Source organism: Heterodontus francisci, chromosome 18, assembly GCF_036365525.1.
Source record: "Heterodontus francisci isolate sHetFra1 chromosome 18, sHetFra1.hap1, whole genome shotgun sequence".
Lineage (NCBI taxonomy): Eukaryota > Metazoa > Chordata > Chondrichthyes > Heterodontiformes > Heterodontidae > Heterodontus > Heterodontus francisci.
Window position 1 is genome coordinate 31,168,054 of NC_090388.1, and position 18,072 is coordinate 31,186,125.

Here is an 18,072-nt window from a genome sequence, read left to right on the forward strand (position 1 = left end):
GAAACAGGCCATTCAGCCCAACCAGTCTATGTTGGGGTTTACCTTCCAAGTGAGCAAATAGCCCTAATCACATTTACCTGCCATATCCCTTTATCCCCTTTTCCATCATCCTACAATTTACTCTACAGTTATTAGTTTTTACTGGGTTACTGTTTCTGAGCTTCAAATGTGCTGTGTTACAAGACTGAAGCTAGTCAACCCAATCCAATTGCAGGTATTATAGATGTTCTTTTCACATCTAGTAAAGGTTTGAATCAATTAGCTAGTAGATCTTTTCCAAGTACAACCCAAAATGGCTATAAAATAAAAATAAAAATTTGTCTTACCGATGTGTCTCCCAGATACACCAGTAGTAGCACAGTAAATCGATAGTATACAGTTGCATTAAAGATAGAGCAAACATTTTTGACAGATTTATTTCTTGCTCCTGTGTAGGTTTTATGTTACATTGTTCCTGATATTTGGCTCATAATCAACCACAGCCCGTAAGACATAAATTCAAAATAAATAAACTAATAAAAGTTGACTGGCTATTATTTTCCTCTCCATATTTCTAAATGTTAAGATTAAAATATTTTTCTCTGCACAGTATTTTCACCTATGATTCATCAGTAATCATTATACTGGAACCTGCCACATACAAGAGCTCTTGTAGTCTTTCTTTTTCATTTTTCTTCTCATCAGTGTTCCTCGTGGACTTGTTGGATACAGATTACGAGGTAAGGTCCCCATATTCAGGGAGCTCAGGCTATATGCACTCATGGAGGTAGGAGAGAATGACGTTGACACCAGTGCAGCTAGAAAAACAAAAGCAGAAAGATTGAGCATTCCCTCTTCAGCACACTACAGAATTCTGCTGTCACAATAACACAGCTGTTATTTCTTTTAAATCATTTGCTTACATTCCTTGAATTTTAACTCCTATAATCTGCCCAATTTACCTGTAACCTAGCTATAAAATTTACTTGAAGTACTTAGCTTTTGGAAGGTAGATGATGGGGCTAGGGCAAGAAAGTGGAGTTGATATAAAAGATCAACCATCTTATTGACTGGTGTAGTAGGCTTAAGGGGCTGTGTGCCCTACTCCTATTGCTATTTCTTATGTTTCCGTATACCATGATTAACCAAAAAATCAAATGCAATCACAGAATGCAATTTGCTAGACATTTTCTTTTTCTTTTATTAAAACCATTTGCTCTGCCTTTAATACCCCTTCACATACGTCTTCAATTCTGCACTAAGGAAGAATATGGATGCAGTTTGCTTGATGGCTCAATGAGTTTAGCTAGTGAATAGTTGAACTGTATAGGTGAGGAAGGTCCCAGGTTTGATCACCGAACTGATGAGTTAGTTGACCCTGGAAAGGGTGACAGTAATGTACTAATTGGCCTTTGTATCCTTGGTTAGGGAGAGGAACACTGGACAGGCTTCCCAATCACAATCCAGTTAGCCCTGCTGGAAGCACATGTGTAGATGCTAAGTGAAGACAGTGCTGCCTTCATGGTGATGCCTTCTGCCACATGACAGCATGCTGAGATTCATCATCAATGCTCACACATGAATAATGACCACTTGAGTAGTGCTGGAGAGTGTACAATACAATGGAACAGCCAGATGGGAGTCAACCCAACAAAGCTGTTGAGGCAAAAAAGGATAGAAATTTCCAGGGATGCTAGCCACAATCTTTCAATCCTCCTTAGATACAGTGGTGGTGCCAGAGGACTGCAGAATTGCAAATGTTAAACTCTTGTCCCAAAAAAATAGAAGTATAAACCTGGCAATTACAGGCCAGTCCGTTTAAAATGGGGAAGCTTTTGGAAACAATAATCTGGGAGAAAATTACCAGCCACTTAGACCAGCATGGACTAATAAAGGTTAGCAAGCATGGACTTAAGAGTAAATAATATTTGACTAACTTTTTTGATAAAGGGAGGGTGGATGAGGGCAGTTCAGCTGATGTATTATAAATGGACTTTCAAAAGGTGTTCGATAAACTACCACACACCAGGATTGTTTGCAAAACTGAAGCCCATGGGACAAAAGTGGCAGTAGCAACATGGAGAAAAAATTGGCGAAAGGATAGAAAACAGAGTTGTGGTGAATGATTGCACACCGCACACCAGCATGAAAAACATTGGTGTTCCCCAGGGTTCAGTACTAGGATCATTGCTGTTTTTGATATACATTAAGGACTTTGGCTTGGTAATACAGGGCACAATTTCAAAATCTACAGATGTCTCAAAACTTAGAAGTGCAGCAGTGAGGAAGATAGAGACTTCAAGAGAACATAGGCTGATGGAATGGACAGACACATAGATGAAAATCAATGCACAGAAGTGTGATGTGATACTTTTGGTAGAAAGTATGAGAAATGACAAATACCAATGCAAGCTAAATGACACAATTGGGTACAGGAACAGAGTCACCTGGTGGTGCTTGTTCACTAATCTTTGAAGCTGGTAGGACAGATTAACAAATCAGTAATAAATATATGGGATCCTGGTTTTATAACTGGAAGTATACAGTATAAAAGCCAGGAAATTTTGCTACATCCACATAAGTTATAGTTTGGCCCCAACTGGAGTATTATGTCCATTTCTGGACACCACACTTTTGGAAGGACATGAAGGCTTTGGAGAGGGTAGCGATTTACTAGAATGGTTGAAAGAGATGAGGGGCCAGAGTTATGTGGACAGACTGGAGAAGCTGGGGTTGTTCTCCTCAGAGCAGAGAAGGCTAAGAGGAGATTTGGTAGAAGTGTTTAAAATCATGAAGGGTTTAGATGAAATAAATAAAGTGAAATTTTTCCAATGCTGAAGGGCTGTTAACTTGATTTGAGGTGATTGGCAAAAGATCCTGAGGCAACATGAGAAAAATGGGCGATTAGGAATTGGAATGCACTGCTTGGTAAGATGGTGGAAACAAAGTCAGCAGTAACTTTCAAAAGGAAATGGGATAAATAATTGAAGGAAAAAAGAATTACAAAGATAAGGGGAAAAAGAGATAATGAGTGCGATTAACTAGATTGCTCTTCTAAAAGAGCTGGTGCAGACTCGATGGGTTGAAGGGCTTCCTTCTATGCTGTACTATTTTATGACTATCACCCCTTCAGGTCAGGAGGTGAGCTAATTCTCAAGAAGTAACTAAATAAAAATATCTAAAACAAAGAAAATGCATTCTTACTGCGTCTAATTCATCATGCCAATTATTTTTTCCATGACCATATTCAAATTGCTATGGTCCATATTTATAACATGTGTTCTTAAAAGTAAAACTAACTATAAATCACGATGCAACATATTGTGTTATTTTTAAAGTTATTACACCGCAAAAAATGGTTCCTGTATTATTTGCCCCGATAGTGCAATTGCTATGGAAATTTGCCTCCCTTCACATGATATTATGCCTATCTCTAGAAGAAACCTATGATAGATATTTCTGGATTCCATACCCATGAAATTTTACAGCATTGTAACCACTCCCAAGTACAAGAATAACATAAGCACAATACATATATTATGTAAAATAACAGCTGTGTACGCATTCAAATCCAAAGTTACAGTGTACAGAATATTTTAAATTGATCCACATGCATGCACACCAAGCATCAGATTAATTCTTTTAAAATTTATGGTTTGCTTTAAGGTATGATGGTTCAACATGCCAAGAGAAAAATCTAATTGTTTCATAAGGTTTGGAGTATTTGAACAAGGGATATATACAGTCAATAAGCATTTAGTCAATGTTAAGTTTTTAAAAAGCACTAATCTGTGCTTTAGGATCTACACATAGATAGACACATGGGCTCAAAACATATGCTGATCAGCTGCTTCACATGCAAAGAGCTGAAAGACTTTGAAACCTTTCATGTGAAAGTCCTTTCATTGTACATGCCATTGTAGGAATGCTAAAAACCAGATGAGGCAAGTCTATTTTACTAAAACTGCCTTCATTTTGGCCTGTCAGGATTTTTTACATGAAAATCTAGGTGTTAGTGCCATCTCGAATTAAAAACCAAAGCAGTGTAAGGTAAAACATTCAAAATATGAACAGACAAGTTGAAATAAACAGCAAACATTAATATGTAATTCTCAATTTTATTCATTGGTCTCCACAGCTTCTATACTGCCGTGGACAGAGAGTCCCACCATCAGTGATCCTTTTAGAAATCAATTAGCTACCAAAAATTAAAATGCCCCAAAAAAGTGTAGATGCATTCGGGGTTAGTGTTGATAACTTAGTTCCTTCAGAGTCAGACTCATGAATTCTGCATACCTGAGGTGGTCATCACATGTAGTTTAATGCTTAAGCCAAAAATATTCATCATTCATGTTGCTGGATTAGCTAAGCGATTAGGGTGAAATCAATAATAGTTTCTGCTCCTCATCACTACCAGTAAAGCTTGTTAAGAAAGTGGATGTTGGGTGCAGACGAGATCAGGGATGGCTGTAATTTTACAATCCCCAATCAAGTAGGCTGTTAACACTCATGTATATTTACACATGGCTTGGCCATGTGAGCCGCATGGAAGATGGCAGGATCCCCAAAGACACATTGTACAGCGAGCTCGCCACTGGTATCAGACCCACCGGCCGTCCATGTCTCCGTTATAAAGACGTCTGCAAACGCGACATGAAATCGTGTGACATTGATCACAAGTCGTGGGAGTCAGTTGCCAGCATTCGCCACAGCTGGCGGGCAGCCATAAAGACAGGGCTAAATTGTGGCGAGTCGAAGAGACTTAGTAGTTGGCAGGAAAAAAGACAGAGGCGCAAGGGGAGAGCCAACTGTGCAACAGCCCCAACAAACAAATTTCTCTGCAGCACCTGTGGAAGAGCCTGTCACTCCAGAATTGGCCTTTATAGTCACTCCAGGCGCTGCTTCACAAACCACTGACCACCTCCAGGCGCGTATCCATTGTCTCTCGAGATAAGGAGGCCCAAAAGAATATTTACATGAAGAATAGCAATTGGGTAGGTTACTGGAAGGTTGTTGGTACCCATTAAAACCTTAACAGCATCATAGAATAGGGAAAGGGAGAAAATTCAAAAGAAAAAAATTTAGAAATAGCATAAACAAAATCATGTTAAAAGTAATCATGTCCTTGTGAACTATTTGACTTCTAAAATGGTTACAAATAGCAAGACCCCTCCATGGAAAGCTTGCTGCAGTTTTAGGATTTTTCTCCTTTATTGATGCTGACAGTTGCTCGTTGTTTTAAGAGATGGCTTTTGGTTAAAGGTAGACATTACTGCAGTACTTTCATTTGTGAGTCAGCACAAAGTGCTGGCCAATCTGAATATGGCATTCCTCTTTGTGGCTCCACCACAGAGTCACCTCTGACTATTTCAGTGGACTCTTTCTGCTCATATGTTGGAGGAGGTTTGACAGGTTATTCTTTTAAAACTTGAATTTGACAGAAATTATTAATTAATCATTTTAATTACAATCTATTTTAAATAACTGTGTTGATTTAGAATAGGTCTGGCATTACATTTTCTAACCAGCTCATTTGCGATTGCAGTGGTTACAACTGGGCTTGAGCAAAACTTGGACTGTTACTGCCTAGTATTGCTCAATATCAGAGCTTTCATTAAACCATCATTAAACCACCACAAAATGAGCAAAAATAAGCTAACCTATATCACAAAGAAGCAAATTCACAGTGGCTATTTTTAGTGAGATTCCCATCTTATGGGCTCATTAATAAAATTATATTTATCTGTGACTCATTTTTCATGCATACAGTTACAAATAAATGATCAAAATGACTAAAATTTCCACAGCAGGTTAGGTACTGGCACAAAGAGGAATTAGGTATATTTTGCTTGGTTTGCATAGTATAGTTGTTTTCTGTTAAGTACTGTATCATTTGTGTTGCACTTTAAAAATACATCATGGGGCTCTTGCACAACAACATGCATATAGCAATGAGGATATAAAATCATGCTCTGAAGTGCTGCTGAGCAGGGGAATTTCTCTAGAAAGAGACGTTGGTAGGAGAGACCGACCTGTTGGCAGCAGGGTTATAGGTTGGAGGTTGCGACACCCACAAAGTTCACTTATGTTATGGCTTGTTCCTTATACAATGTACTTCACCCAACACATCGTTTACAAATATTGCTACAATAAATATTAATAATGCTTCAGCTTTTCTGAGTGACCAAAATCTTAGTTTTAACCTTGGTCATCCTGGTCTCCCCGAGGAAAGAACATACTGTAACTGAGAAGACAGGTGAGCTAAATGCTTCCAGGCCTTCACCAGTGCTGCTGCTCGGAGTTAAGCACAATCAGCCCAGAATAACTCTTTCCCTCCTCCTGCCCATTTTCTCTTCTTCATGTAGGAGTGTCTGGCCTCGACTCATCACCTACCCACAACAATATTGAGAGATCAGCAATTCAATAGCATGGGCTAAATCAAACCTGTGTCCTCCTACCCCAGCAATGTTGTGCTATTTGGTGGTGTTGCCCAAATTTCTGTGTCACCATAGCTCGACACTAAAATTCTTTCTTTGTGCTATGTATAATGAAATCATAGATCTTTTAGAAAATACATTTTAAGAGCTTGACTGCAAGAAGCACACAGAAGAAATCTTCCTCTAACACTGCATTATTATTTACAATATCATCTGTGGTCATGAACACTGCTAAATTGGCACTGATAGAAAAATTTATATTTAAATTCAGACATATTGATCTATTTTACATTGCTTAGACTAGCCCAGGTGATGTGAAGATTAACAGTACTACAATAGCTGTAAACTTAGGCTGTAATGTTAAAAGTTAATCCTCAAATACAGTTATCCATAGCATGACAGATCACTTCATTAGCGGTTTCAACCCATGCAAACAGAACATGGGACAGAAAACTGATGAATAAAAGGACAGGAGGAAAAAAAGTGTGGAACGTTACGAAGATTGTTTTGAGGAGAAGGTTTCTGGAATTTCAAGGCTGTCATCCTACAATGGTCAGGGTGGTAGGTGTTATAGGGTTGGTAGGTGAGGAAGTTGCTGCTGTTGCTTCCACAAGTATCCCAGGCAAGTTGTCTGCTGCTCCTTTGAACCCTGACTGTCCACATGAAGGATGATGGGAATCGGACACAAAAAAAAGACAGAACGGAGCAGAAAAGAGGGAAAGACAACAGAATTATACAGATCGCAACATCTAACAGAACAGAAAGCAGTTTGAGTAGAAAGAATGATGGCTTATTTCATCATCTACTGAAACAGCCCCTTTTCCATTGATTTATACACAGTGTCTACAAAATTCCACAGGAGTTCTCCAGGTCTCGCAATCTAACTCCTGTGGGAGACTGCTGGAACCTCCAAAGAATTGGCTAAAAATGGATGTTTACACCATTTGTCCGAGGTTCTGCTGGTCTCCCATCAGAGTTACAATGGGAAGTTGGGAGAACCCCCATGAAACTTCAGGGGTGGTAGTCCATATTCAATGTACCACACCTTTGAGAGGTTGAAATCAATTTTAACACCGTCTCTTAAAATAACTGCGCATAAAATAAGAATGCGAGGCTTCACTGCGTGAAACCTTTCACTTCTATTTTCCACACAACTTTTCCCAAATGTTGAATTAATTTATTTTTATTCATGTTTAATAATTGCCAATCAAAATTGGCTTTGTCCAAACATGAATTTGAAAACAGGCCAATCACAATATACCTGTAATAATGTAACCTTCTCAAACAGCTAATTGGAACATCACCAGAGACTGACTGGCTGCCCCCAAAAGGGAACTCAATTCTTTGGGATTCTCACGCAAAACAGGCTATGGAACCATTCATGGGAGCATTCAAGAAATTTCTCATTTAGCCAGTCCACCCCTGGACATAACCAGCACAAATAGCAAAATATTTTGTTCACCCAGCTGTTGAATATGTTAAAAGCTTGATCAAAATGGCCCAACAAATTTGCTACAAAGCCTATTTTACAGATAAAGGAAGAGTTTTGTTAGATTGTTTGGATTGAATGTGTCAGATCTAATCCCAGCTCTTATTCAGAGTATCATCTTCCCCAACTCGAGCCCCAACTATTAGATAAGATATACAACATAAAATACTTACATGATGAAATTAATAAACTTAACACTGACAAATCAGTCGTGAGTCATTCATTACAGTGTATAAATTTTATACAACAGTGACTACTACACTTCAAAAGAACTTGATTGGCTGTAAAGTGCTTTGGGATGTCCTGAGGTCATGAAGGGCGCTATAGAAATGCAAGTCTTTCTTTTAACTGTTTTACTTACTTCATTCATATGTTTAAAAAGCCAACATTTTAGTTATCTTACCACCCATATATGTTCATAATTCCACCCTCTCGATATTAAGTTACTGACTTGCAGCTGTTTGTTCAAGTGTATGAATATCTTATTCATTTCATTCATACCTTTTAGACTGACATTTAAAACTTCATCCCCCAAACCTTGCAAGAGTGGCTGACGTGGTAGCTGTAAGCAGCTCATACATTCAAATGAATAAACTGTGACCAAGTTGTCAATTGAAAATTCATTCATTTAAGCAGGTGAGCTCCCAGTTGGGTTGGCTACCAGAAAGGGTCAAGTAATGTTGGGGCTGTTAGCAGAAGTCAGGTTAATAAGGGAAATGCAACTGGATCCCCTGAATCCATCATTAATTACTTTTCAACAGTAAGTGATGGCTGTGCTGACATGTCCAGAATCTGGGGTTTCTTTGGTGGGACTAGACTCCACTTCCAGTGGGAGCTCGGAATTAGATTTTTTTCCTCAATTTCCTCATTCACAAGGCTGCATGATTTTATTGCAACTGTTTTTTTTTTTAGCATGTTCTTTTGTTAATTGCCTTTCATCCCACACCTCTCTCCGTTACATTTAGCAAATAAAAAATCTACATCACACTATAATTTGCTGAATACAAGAAAGACAATTTACTGATTCTGTGCTCCTAGCTGGGAGCCACAGTCTAAATGAGCAGGGCTTGAGATGGGGTTAACACAATACAGCATCAACTCTTTGACCCACAATCTCTACAAGCACAGTTCCCTGCTGGATGTGTGGAATCAGTAAATTTATCCTAATATAGTTTTTAAAAAGTTTCAAAATTGCATCCAAACATTTATTTCAGGTTGTCAACTGGAAAAAGATAAATCCACCCTAGGTTGCCAACCCCAAGTTTGCATGTCATATAAGTTTGATTCAAACTGACTATTAGGTGATGGATTCTAAAGTCCAACAAGAATTTTAATTGTCAAACAACCAGTCATAACCTCATTCTTCTATGTTAGAAAGACAATGCAATCTCACCAGGCCAAAAAAAACCCTGGCATAGTCAAATATTTCATCGCATAGGCATCACAAGTTACTTGTTCATATCAAAAATATGACTTATGGAAAATTATCTTTTAATAAGATAGATCATCTTAATGTCAAGTAGATTCTTAATGCAATTTTTAAAATGCACCATTCTACTTGGGGTAAAATTCCTCTTTAACCGAAAGAGGATAAATGTTTTCGTCTGTAATCAACCCACTGATGAAATCAGGTTTCAAACTGTAATTGATAACATTTCCTTTTCTTTTTGTGAAAAGTGGAACTTAGTTTTTTTGAGAGGTGCAAAATATTAACTGATGTGAACACCTAATGATTCTCCTCTTCTATTATGTTGGCACTAAACATCAGGCCTGGGCTAATATTACACTTGTATTGCAGAACTGCTTCTCCTAGAGGCAGACCTCAAATTCTCTTGGCTCCCAATGTTCTGAAATCAGCTCATTACATTCCAAAGCACCAGAGGCAACAATTGTTTTATAGCCATGAACAGCAACTTTCATATCAAGCTGCTTGACATTCCCTGTTAACTGGGAAAAGTTTGTACAGACCAAGGAAATGCAGCTATGCAGCATGAGAAAAGGAACAATTATCTAATAATGATCTAATAAAACAGTATTCAGCACCCAAAAACAAACCTTATGAAATGTAGAAATTTCTTGAAATGTATATATTTTTTAATACCTTACCTATTATAAGCTTTTGCATGGCATTGAATGGGTCATTTTTGATCTTGTACAATGTCACATAGTGCAGCAACTAATGATACTGGGTAATAATGGCAGTGCAATCAATAACTTCCCAAGATCACACATTAAACTATTGTGGTTTGTAGTGAGGCAGAAGGGGAGTATCGATCGTTTAGATTTAGTTACTTTCATCCTATCTTGTTACAGCTTGGGACTTGATTTCTGGTTGCAAACCGTTTCCAAAGACTCATGGAGGTTTGACAAAATGCCTAAAATTTACCCGTGCAGGTGGTTTATCCACTCCACCAATTAAAATGGCAATTCTTCCTGCAGCGGTAGTTAAATTGCTAACATGGGCTGCACTGTTTCCAGAGGTGCTGGTGACGCTCACCTCTTTAAATGGGCATTGCTGCTTATGGAGGCAGCAGTGATTCTCATTTAGCTTTCAGCACTGCCCACTGCAGTCAAAGCTGTGATGTGGCAATGCTGTAAACTAAATGGTGCAAAAATGATTAGTTTAGAGAATCCAGACATTGCAGTTATCAGATAATCATCACAAGCTAGATAGCGAGAAACATGCTAGCTGAACCTTGTACTTCAAATGTGTTTTGTTATTACATGTACTTTAGCTGTCAACTTCTACGCCCATTCTTTGCAGGCAAAGAGTCTGGACACTTACCGTGTTCTGGTCCCTTCAATGTAAGTCGTGTTTGGTGGTAAGGAAGCAGCTCTAGCTTGACGTGTTCAGAGGTACTGGCTAAAAGCTGAGTTGCCTCAGCTAATGTGCAATACTCCATGCTGGTGCCATCAATCGAAAGTATGTGATCTCCAACATGCAAAGCTCCACATCTGTACATACACAAACATTTTACATCTCAGGGATAACTAAAGAGGACAATCTTAGCCTCAAATACAGCAAAAAGAAAAGCAACAAACACGTTGCATTAATTCTGCAGTCATAAAGAAAGTTCCATATTTTCAAATGAAAATTTAACATGCTTAACATTGTTTAGTCAAAAATGCACAAAGATTTTGCCTATCAGTTAATTACTATCTAAGATGCGTAAAGCACAACAGTAAAATAAGTTTTGAATTCAGAACGTTATTAAAATTACAAGATGTACAATTTAATAGAAGGATCGCTCCCCCCCCCCCCCCCCCCCACCCCAATTCTTGTGGGAGGGAGCCTGGCCTCAAATTGCCCACAGCGCTATGATTGAAACTGGGAGTACACTGTGTGGAGAATCACACCGGTATCACTGCAGAATGCCGCCTGTTGAAGCATTACTGTGCCCCTTAAGATGCTGCTTGGGGTTCTGGCTCAACAAATAATTTGTAACAATGGACTAAACCGCTATGTTATTTGTAATAGCACAAGGTGGAGAAACTAGCACCACAAACTTTCCGAATATAATCTTTATAAAGTTAGAGCTATTCCTACATTGAGCATATTTTATGTGGTATTGCAAATCAGACTGAAATATACTCACATTTCAGACAGTATATGGTTAAAAATATTCGGCTTATAATCAAGCAAAATGGTTTCTTGCAGTGCATACTAACTCCGAAACTTGTTTTCTTTATTATGTTAGTTTATAAATTCTAAACTAATCTTTTGGCAGATCTTATTATAATGTGGGTCAACTGCTGATGCCAAAGGACCAAATGTGAAAAATACTGAAAATGATTCAGGAAGATGGAAAACTTACACCAGCAAAATAAAATATAACCCTAATGTGACACACACAAGCAACCTGAATTATGGAACAACAAACTCTGAATGCACTTGCATTAAACATGGTCACATTTGCCTCTCATGTACATGACTAATAAACCCTAAGGCCTGGCTACCCGACCTGAACCCGGCCAAACCTGACTACGTGTGTTGGGTTTGGGTCGGGTCGGGTCAGGTCTGTATTCGGTGTCCAGCATTCGGGCTCGGGTCGGGTCAGGCTGGACTGTACTGTTTTGTATTGTTTTATTTTAGTCTATAATCTTTTTCTGTTTCAAAAATATATTTGTTATTTTCGGGTCGGGTCAGCCATTTAAAAAAATTAAAGAACTCGGGCCCGGGTTGGCTGTTGTCGGGTTGGGCCGGGGTCTGGTTTTAATTTTATACCCGAGCCAGGCTTTAATGAACCTTATATAAGCTCACACAAAGGGTTACACAACCTAAATGCCTCAGACTTCATCCTGATCAAAATGTTTTCATTGTTCCAATAAACAAACTGAATGACTCCAATTTTAACCTGTAAATGTATTAATTTACAAATTAATTACTGGGATATAGTTTTAACATATGATTATGAAATCTTCCTAAACATACAGGAAGCTTCAATAGTTAGATTAATTCAAACTGCAGCAACTTGTATTTGTACAGCACTTTTAACATAGGAAAAAACCTTTCAAGGCACTTTGGATGCCAAACATCCCCAGGGGCATGTATAAAAAAATGAATCCTGAGACAAAGGAGGAGATACTGGAAGGGGTAACCAAAGCTTGATTTAAAAGGTGGGTTTTAAGGAAGAATTATTACATCATTACGAGTCCTATTTGGGATTGAATCAAATAATTAAATGATTAATAGCAGTGTCAATTAAGCACATGTACATACCTATCTGTAATGCTGGCAGCCTTTATTTTGTCAATGACTATGACTTGCTTGTTACAATACAGTGAGGTAGTTAAAACAATGCCCAAGCTGGAACCAGGGGTCTTGGCCACCTCCACCATCAGTGGGCCAGAAGCATTCGCTACTGAATCTAACAAAAAAAACAGTGAGATGCTCTTGTGTTACCCACGAACATACTTACTAAAGGCTCATACTTCCAATGACAGTTTTAAGACAGAGAAACAGACTACAGTGCATACATAAAGAGTCATGATAAATCTTTTAAAAAAAAAGACACTAAACAAAATCATCTAACTCTAAATGTGTGGAAGAGAGAAACAAAAAAAGAGCAAATAAACCTAAACCTATTCCAAATATTGCAGACAATAAAAAGTGGCCAATTTTAGTTTGTAAAATTGACTGTTTAGAATATATGAAGCATTTACTTATGAATTATTTATGTGGAAATATGCAATTATATTGCATTAATAGAATAACTAAACCAGTTCAAATTTAATTTGGTAATTTACCTGTGAAATTGCAGGATAAATAATGATAGTTGTCATATAATACATATGCATTTGGAAATTTCAATTAGTTTTAGAAGCATTACATTCTCATCTAGGACAATGATCTGAATGAAACTTTAGTGTGTTAAAGAGAACAGATTGATTTACCTGTAATGTCATAAGAGGGAACCAAAAATAGTTCACCTCAGAATGAACCTGCAGATTATGCTGTTACACTTGGCAGGTTCCTACTGGAACACAGTTGAGTACAGCTGAGATAAAATGACTCTTTGTAAAGAAAAGGCAAAGTGATTCAAAAGAGCTCAAAGTCCATTTAGACCTCAATAAATTCTTCAGAAACTCAACATACCCATGACGGACACATCATATTCGATTATCAACGTTGCCTCCTGACCACACTGTTTGAGAATGCTCATAGCTTCCGTATGTGTTGTTCCATGTAACCGAATTCCATCAACACTCAACAGCCTGTCGCCAACCTTTATAGTGCCTTCTCTAGAGGACAAAATAAATCTTTTCAAAAGTCAAAAACTTTAGTTACAACAATGCCACAGCCTGAACAGTACAACATATTTGGTTAGTATTCTGAATTCAGAATGATATTCATAAAAAGAACAAGACTTTCACGCAACTAAATTGCTTTAGTAGGGTGAGTCATTGGCAAGAAGACCCTAGCATGCCGATACAAAAATTAGGTTGGTTTATGTTAAGTCAACAAGATCATTTCTCATTAATTCACTTTTGATTATCACTCGATAAATGTGATGTTAAATCATTGTTCTTTCAATGTGGATGTCATCACTATCAATGTCACCAAGGACACCAGTCATCAATAGCCACAAGAAATTGTAATAAAACCATTCTGAATCTCCATAAGATATTCTAATTTTTTGAAAGTGAACATACTGCAAATAGGTTCTAAAGTGTAGCCTCATTTGTGGGTGGGTGCGGGTGGGGGAAGGGGTGGGAAGAGTCAAAAGTGTTCAGATTTCGTTCTTACAGTTTATGGCATCATCTGAAGCCTTCAATGAGATAATTCTTGTCTGATCACTTTCATGGATCCATTCAATATTATAAATAGATCTCTATGCTTATTTGTGAGTTCATATCAACTATTGGTTTCTACCAACACAGCTCACTTAATTGACAGTTTCAATTTGGCACCTTTGAATCAAGTCATCTTCAAACAATCCCCTACATTAAGGAATAAGGGCAGCAGTGGAAATTGGCACCAGACAGCAATCAACAACTCACTGAACAAACAGTGCAGATTTGTGTCATGCAGGTCCAAAAATCAGTAAGTAAATTGTACTCACTAACTTTCAGGAGCCACAATCCAAAGCAGTAACTTGCTTCAGGGGTATTCTCACAGATGCATCATAAAGGAAATCCATTTAAAAAAAACGATATATAGATGTAGGTTGATAGATGGGAAAGGACAACAAAAATTCAAAAGCATCAATTCAAGAACATAGCTATGACTCAGCATTGGAAAAGGTACACATAACAACAAACGAGATAGGAGCAGGAGTAGGCCATTCGGCCCCTCAAGCCTGCCCTGCCACTCAATATCATAGTTGATCTGCCCCAGACCTTAACTCCTCTTTTGTGCCAGCTCCTCATAGCCCTCAACTCCCTGATACTTCAAAAATCTATCTGCCTCCTCTTTAAATACTTTCAATAATCCACAACTCTCTGGGGTAGAGAATTCCAGACATTTACTACCCTCAGAGAGAAGAAGTTCCTTTGCATCTCAGTTTTAAATGAATGTCCCCCTATTCTGTAACTATGTCCCCTAGTTCGAGATTCCCCCACTAGTGCAATCATCTTCTCACCATCTAACCTGTCAAGCCCCTCAGAATCTTGTACATTTCAATACGATCACCCCTCAGTCTTCTAAACTCTAATGAATAAAGCCCTAACCTGTTTAGCCGTTCTTGATAAGTCAACCCCTTCATCCCAGGAATCAGTCTGGTGAATCGCTTTTGAACTGCCTCCGTCAGTCTATCCTTTCTTAAATACGGAGACCAAAACTGTACACAGTACTCCAGGTGTGGCCTCACCAACACCCTGTACAGTTGTAACAAGACTTCCCTATTTTTAAACTCCAACCCCTAGCAATAAAGGCCAAAATTCCATTTGCCTTCTTAATTACTTGCTGCACCTGCAAGCTAACTTTTTGTGTTTCATGCACAAGAATACCCAGATCCCTCTGTGCTGCACTTTTTTGGAGTCTCTCTCCATTTAAATAATAGTCTGCCTTTTGATTCTTCCTACCAAAGTGCATGACCTCACACTTTGCTACACTAAACTCCATCTGCCAAGTTTTTGCCCACTCACTCAATCTATCTATATCCCCTTGCAGATTCCTCATGTCCTCATCACAACATGCCCTCCCACCTATTTTTGGATCGTCAGCAAATTTGAATATATTACACTCTGCCCCCTCCTCCAAGTCATTAATATAGATAGTAAATAATTGAGGCCCTAGGACTGATCCTTGTGGCACTCCACTAGTTACGTCTATCCAACCTGAAAAAGACCCATTGATCCCGACTCTTCTTGTGAGTTAACCAATCCTCAATCCATGCTAATACATTACCCCCAATACCGTGAGCTCCTATCTTGTGCAATAATCTTTTATGTGGCACCTTATCGAATGCCTTCACTTTTCACTATTCTTCTGAACTAGTTTGTCAACATTTGCTTTCTGTAACTTGGTAATGGATTTGATGCTGCAAGACTGATCAATCCTGCACCCTTCACCAAAAGAATGAACTGGAGACAGAATAATGATGAGTAGTGCTGCTTAACTTCCTACAAGAGCAAAATACTGTGGATGCTGGAAATCTGAAATAGAACCAGAAAGGACTGAAAATACTCAGCAGGTCTGGCAACATCTGTGGAGTGAGAAACAGAGTTTCAGCATTTTCTGTTTTTACTACTTAACACCCTGCCACTCAGCACCCTTTTCACCCCTTAGTCCCTATCTCGTTTCTGAGATGGAAAATGCAGAAGTGGTTGATGCTTGGAGCTCAAAGATAATATAACGATTTATGAAGTTAGGCTTCTAGCCCATCCTCTTGGCAGAGAGGTTGTGCAGTGCAGGGGGACTATTGCAGACAAAATACCTAGATTACAAACAAAAACAAGAAATGTTGGAATCACTCAGCAGGTCACTTCCGAAGAAGGGTCACTGACCCGAAACGTTAACTCTGCTTCTCTTTCCACAGATGCTGCCAGACCTGCTGAGTGATTCCAACATTTCTTGTTTTTGTTTGTAATCTAGGTATTTTGTCTGCAATAGTCCCCCTGCACTGCACAACTTCCGAAGAAGGGTCACTGACCCGAAACGTTAACTCTGCTTCTCTTTCCACAGATGCTGCCAGACCTGCTGAGTGATTCCAGCATTTCTTGTTTTTGTTTCAGATTTCCAGCATCTGCAGTATTTTGCTTTTACCTAGATTACAACCCTCCCTGTCAAAATAATTACATAAAAAACTTCCTAAAACTCCTACTTACTTTTTCCTCTTTCCTGGTTCTTCAGTACATGTGTTTGCAGCAAAAACAGTAGACTCAGCTTCTCTCATTTGTATAATACCTGCCTGCAAGCATTTGATGCAATAAGCTTGTGATGAAAATGTTACAGGCATTTTAATTGGCTAATCAGCTCATGTAAATTACCAATGGCATGGCATCTTCATTTTAGTGGCCACAGAGTACAGTCAATAGTGTCATGGGCTGACGAGTTAATGAAAAGTCTTGTGCACTTTCTGTGTAGTGCATCCTGCACTCCTCAACAGAACAGTAGTCACTTTGGGAAAAGGAGTAGCATTACAAACAGGAGCAGCAGCACCAGGGTCGGATCAGCAGCAGCATCAGGAGGAGGGGGATCAGAGGCAGATTTGGCAGTATAAACACAAGTGGGACCATGATTGGCGGAAGCAAAACAGCAGATGGGATGAGAAAAGTTGGACTTGATCAAAGGCCCACAAGGCTTGCATTTGGCTCACGGGCTACATAAAGACTGTACCTGATCTAGAGGTATGGCAACTGTGATCACTTATATAACTGTACCTGTCAGCTGGTCCCCCAGCTCTGACATAAGTTATTACAATTGGGCGAGTTCTGTTTCTGTCTTCATGAGTTCCTCCTGAGAAAAATAAATGCACAAATATTAAACAATATCAAGTGATACATGTGATATATGTGCTGCCTAGCTGACCCAGAGAGCCACAAGGTCAATATCCAGTCTGTATGGAGTTAGCTGATCTGAGGCATGATGATGGTAAGGGAGCTAACAACTGCCCTTAGTACTTCAGGAAGGGGGAAATAATTACTACGGTCCCCACTTCTTATTGCTACCTGGAAACTGCACGTGTGCAGGCTGGACAAGGTCAAAATCAGACGAGCCTCTAATGGCCTCCCAAGATTGAATAACCTGCTGCACTCAGCATCTCGGATCACAGGTGAAGAATGGCCACTAGCACAAGCTACCGAAGAATGATTGGTAGCTGTGAAACTGTACGTCAGAAAGCAGTCAATGCTTTCAGAAGAGAAACTGAGGGGGAAAAAATATCCAAACTAGTTAGAATTTCCTCACCATCTAAATAACTCAAATAATGCTTGAACTTGTATAAACCAATATGTCAATTCACTACCCAAAAGGACCACATATATCATAGACTAAGTAGCAGGGCACAACGTTGACAGTAGCTCAGTAGAATCAAGCTAGTAATGTGTTTGTTAAGATATTGAAGGGAGAAGGCCGGTTTTATTATGCTTAAACACACCAGACAACAAAACTCTCTCCACTGAATAAAACAACCAGGTGAGAAAGATGCCTAGGGTTCCCTTTCAGCCTTCACCTGGTCTTAATGTGTAAGAGGGTTTAATTTTTTAAACACACCATGTTTTTAG

At 38.8% G+C, this 18,072-nt stretch overlaps 1 protein-coding gene across 3 annotated transcripts in view; it reads right to left on the reverse strand.

Annotated features, from left to right (window-relative positions):
- Nucleotides 1-18,072, reverse strand: part of grip1 (glutamate receptor interacting protein 1) — a 434,653-nt gene that overhangs the window by 61,530 nt on the left and 355,051 nt on the right. For all 3 annotated transcript variants that reach the window (XM_068050478.1, XM_068050479.1, XM_068050480.1), the window contains exons 6-10: nt 17,230-17,305; nt 13,502-13,647; nt 12,626-12,773; nt 10,691-10,860; nt 642-797 (exon numbers count right to left, since the gene is read on the reverse strand). In XM_068050478.1, the coding sequence (XP_067906579.1) occupies nt 642-797; nt 10,691-10,860; nt 12,626-12,773; nt 13,502-13,647; nt 17,230-17,305 (696 nt within the window). The remainder of the gene's footprint in view (nt 1-641; nt 798-10,690; nt 10,861-12,625; nt 12,774-13,501; nt 13,648-17,229; nt 17,306-18,072) is intronic.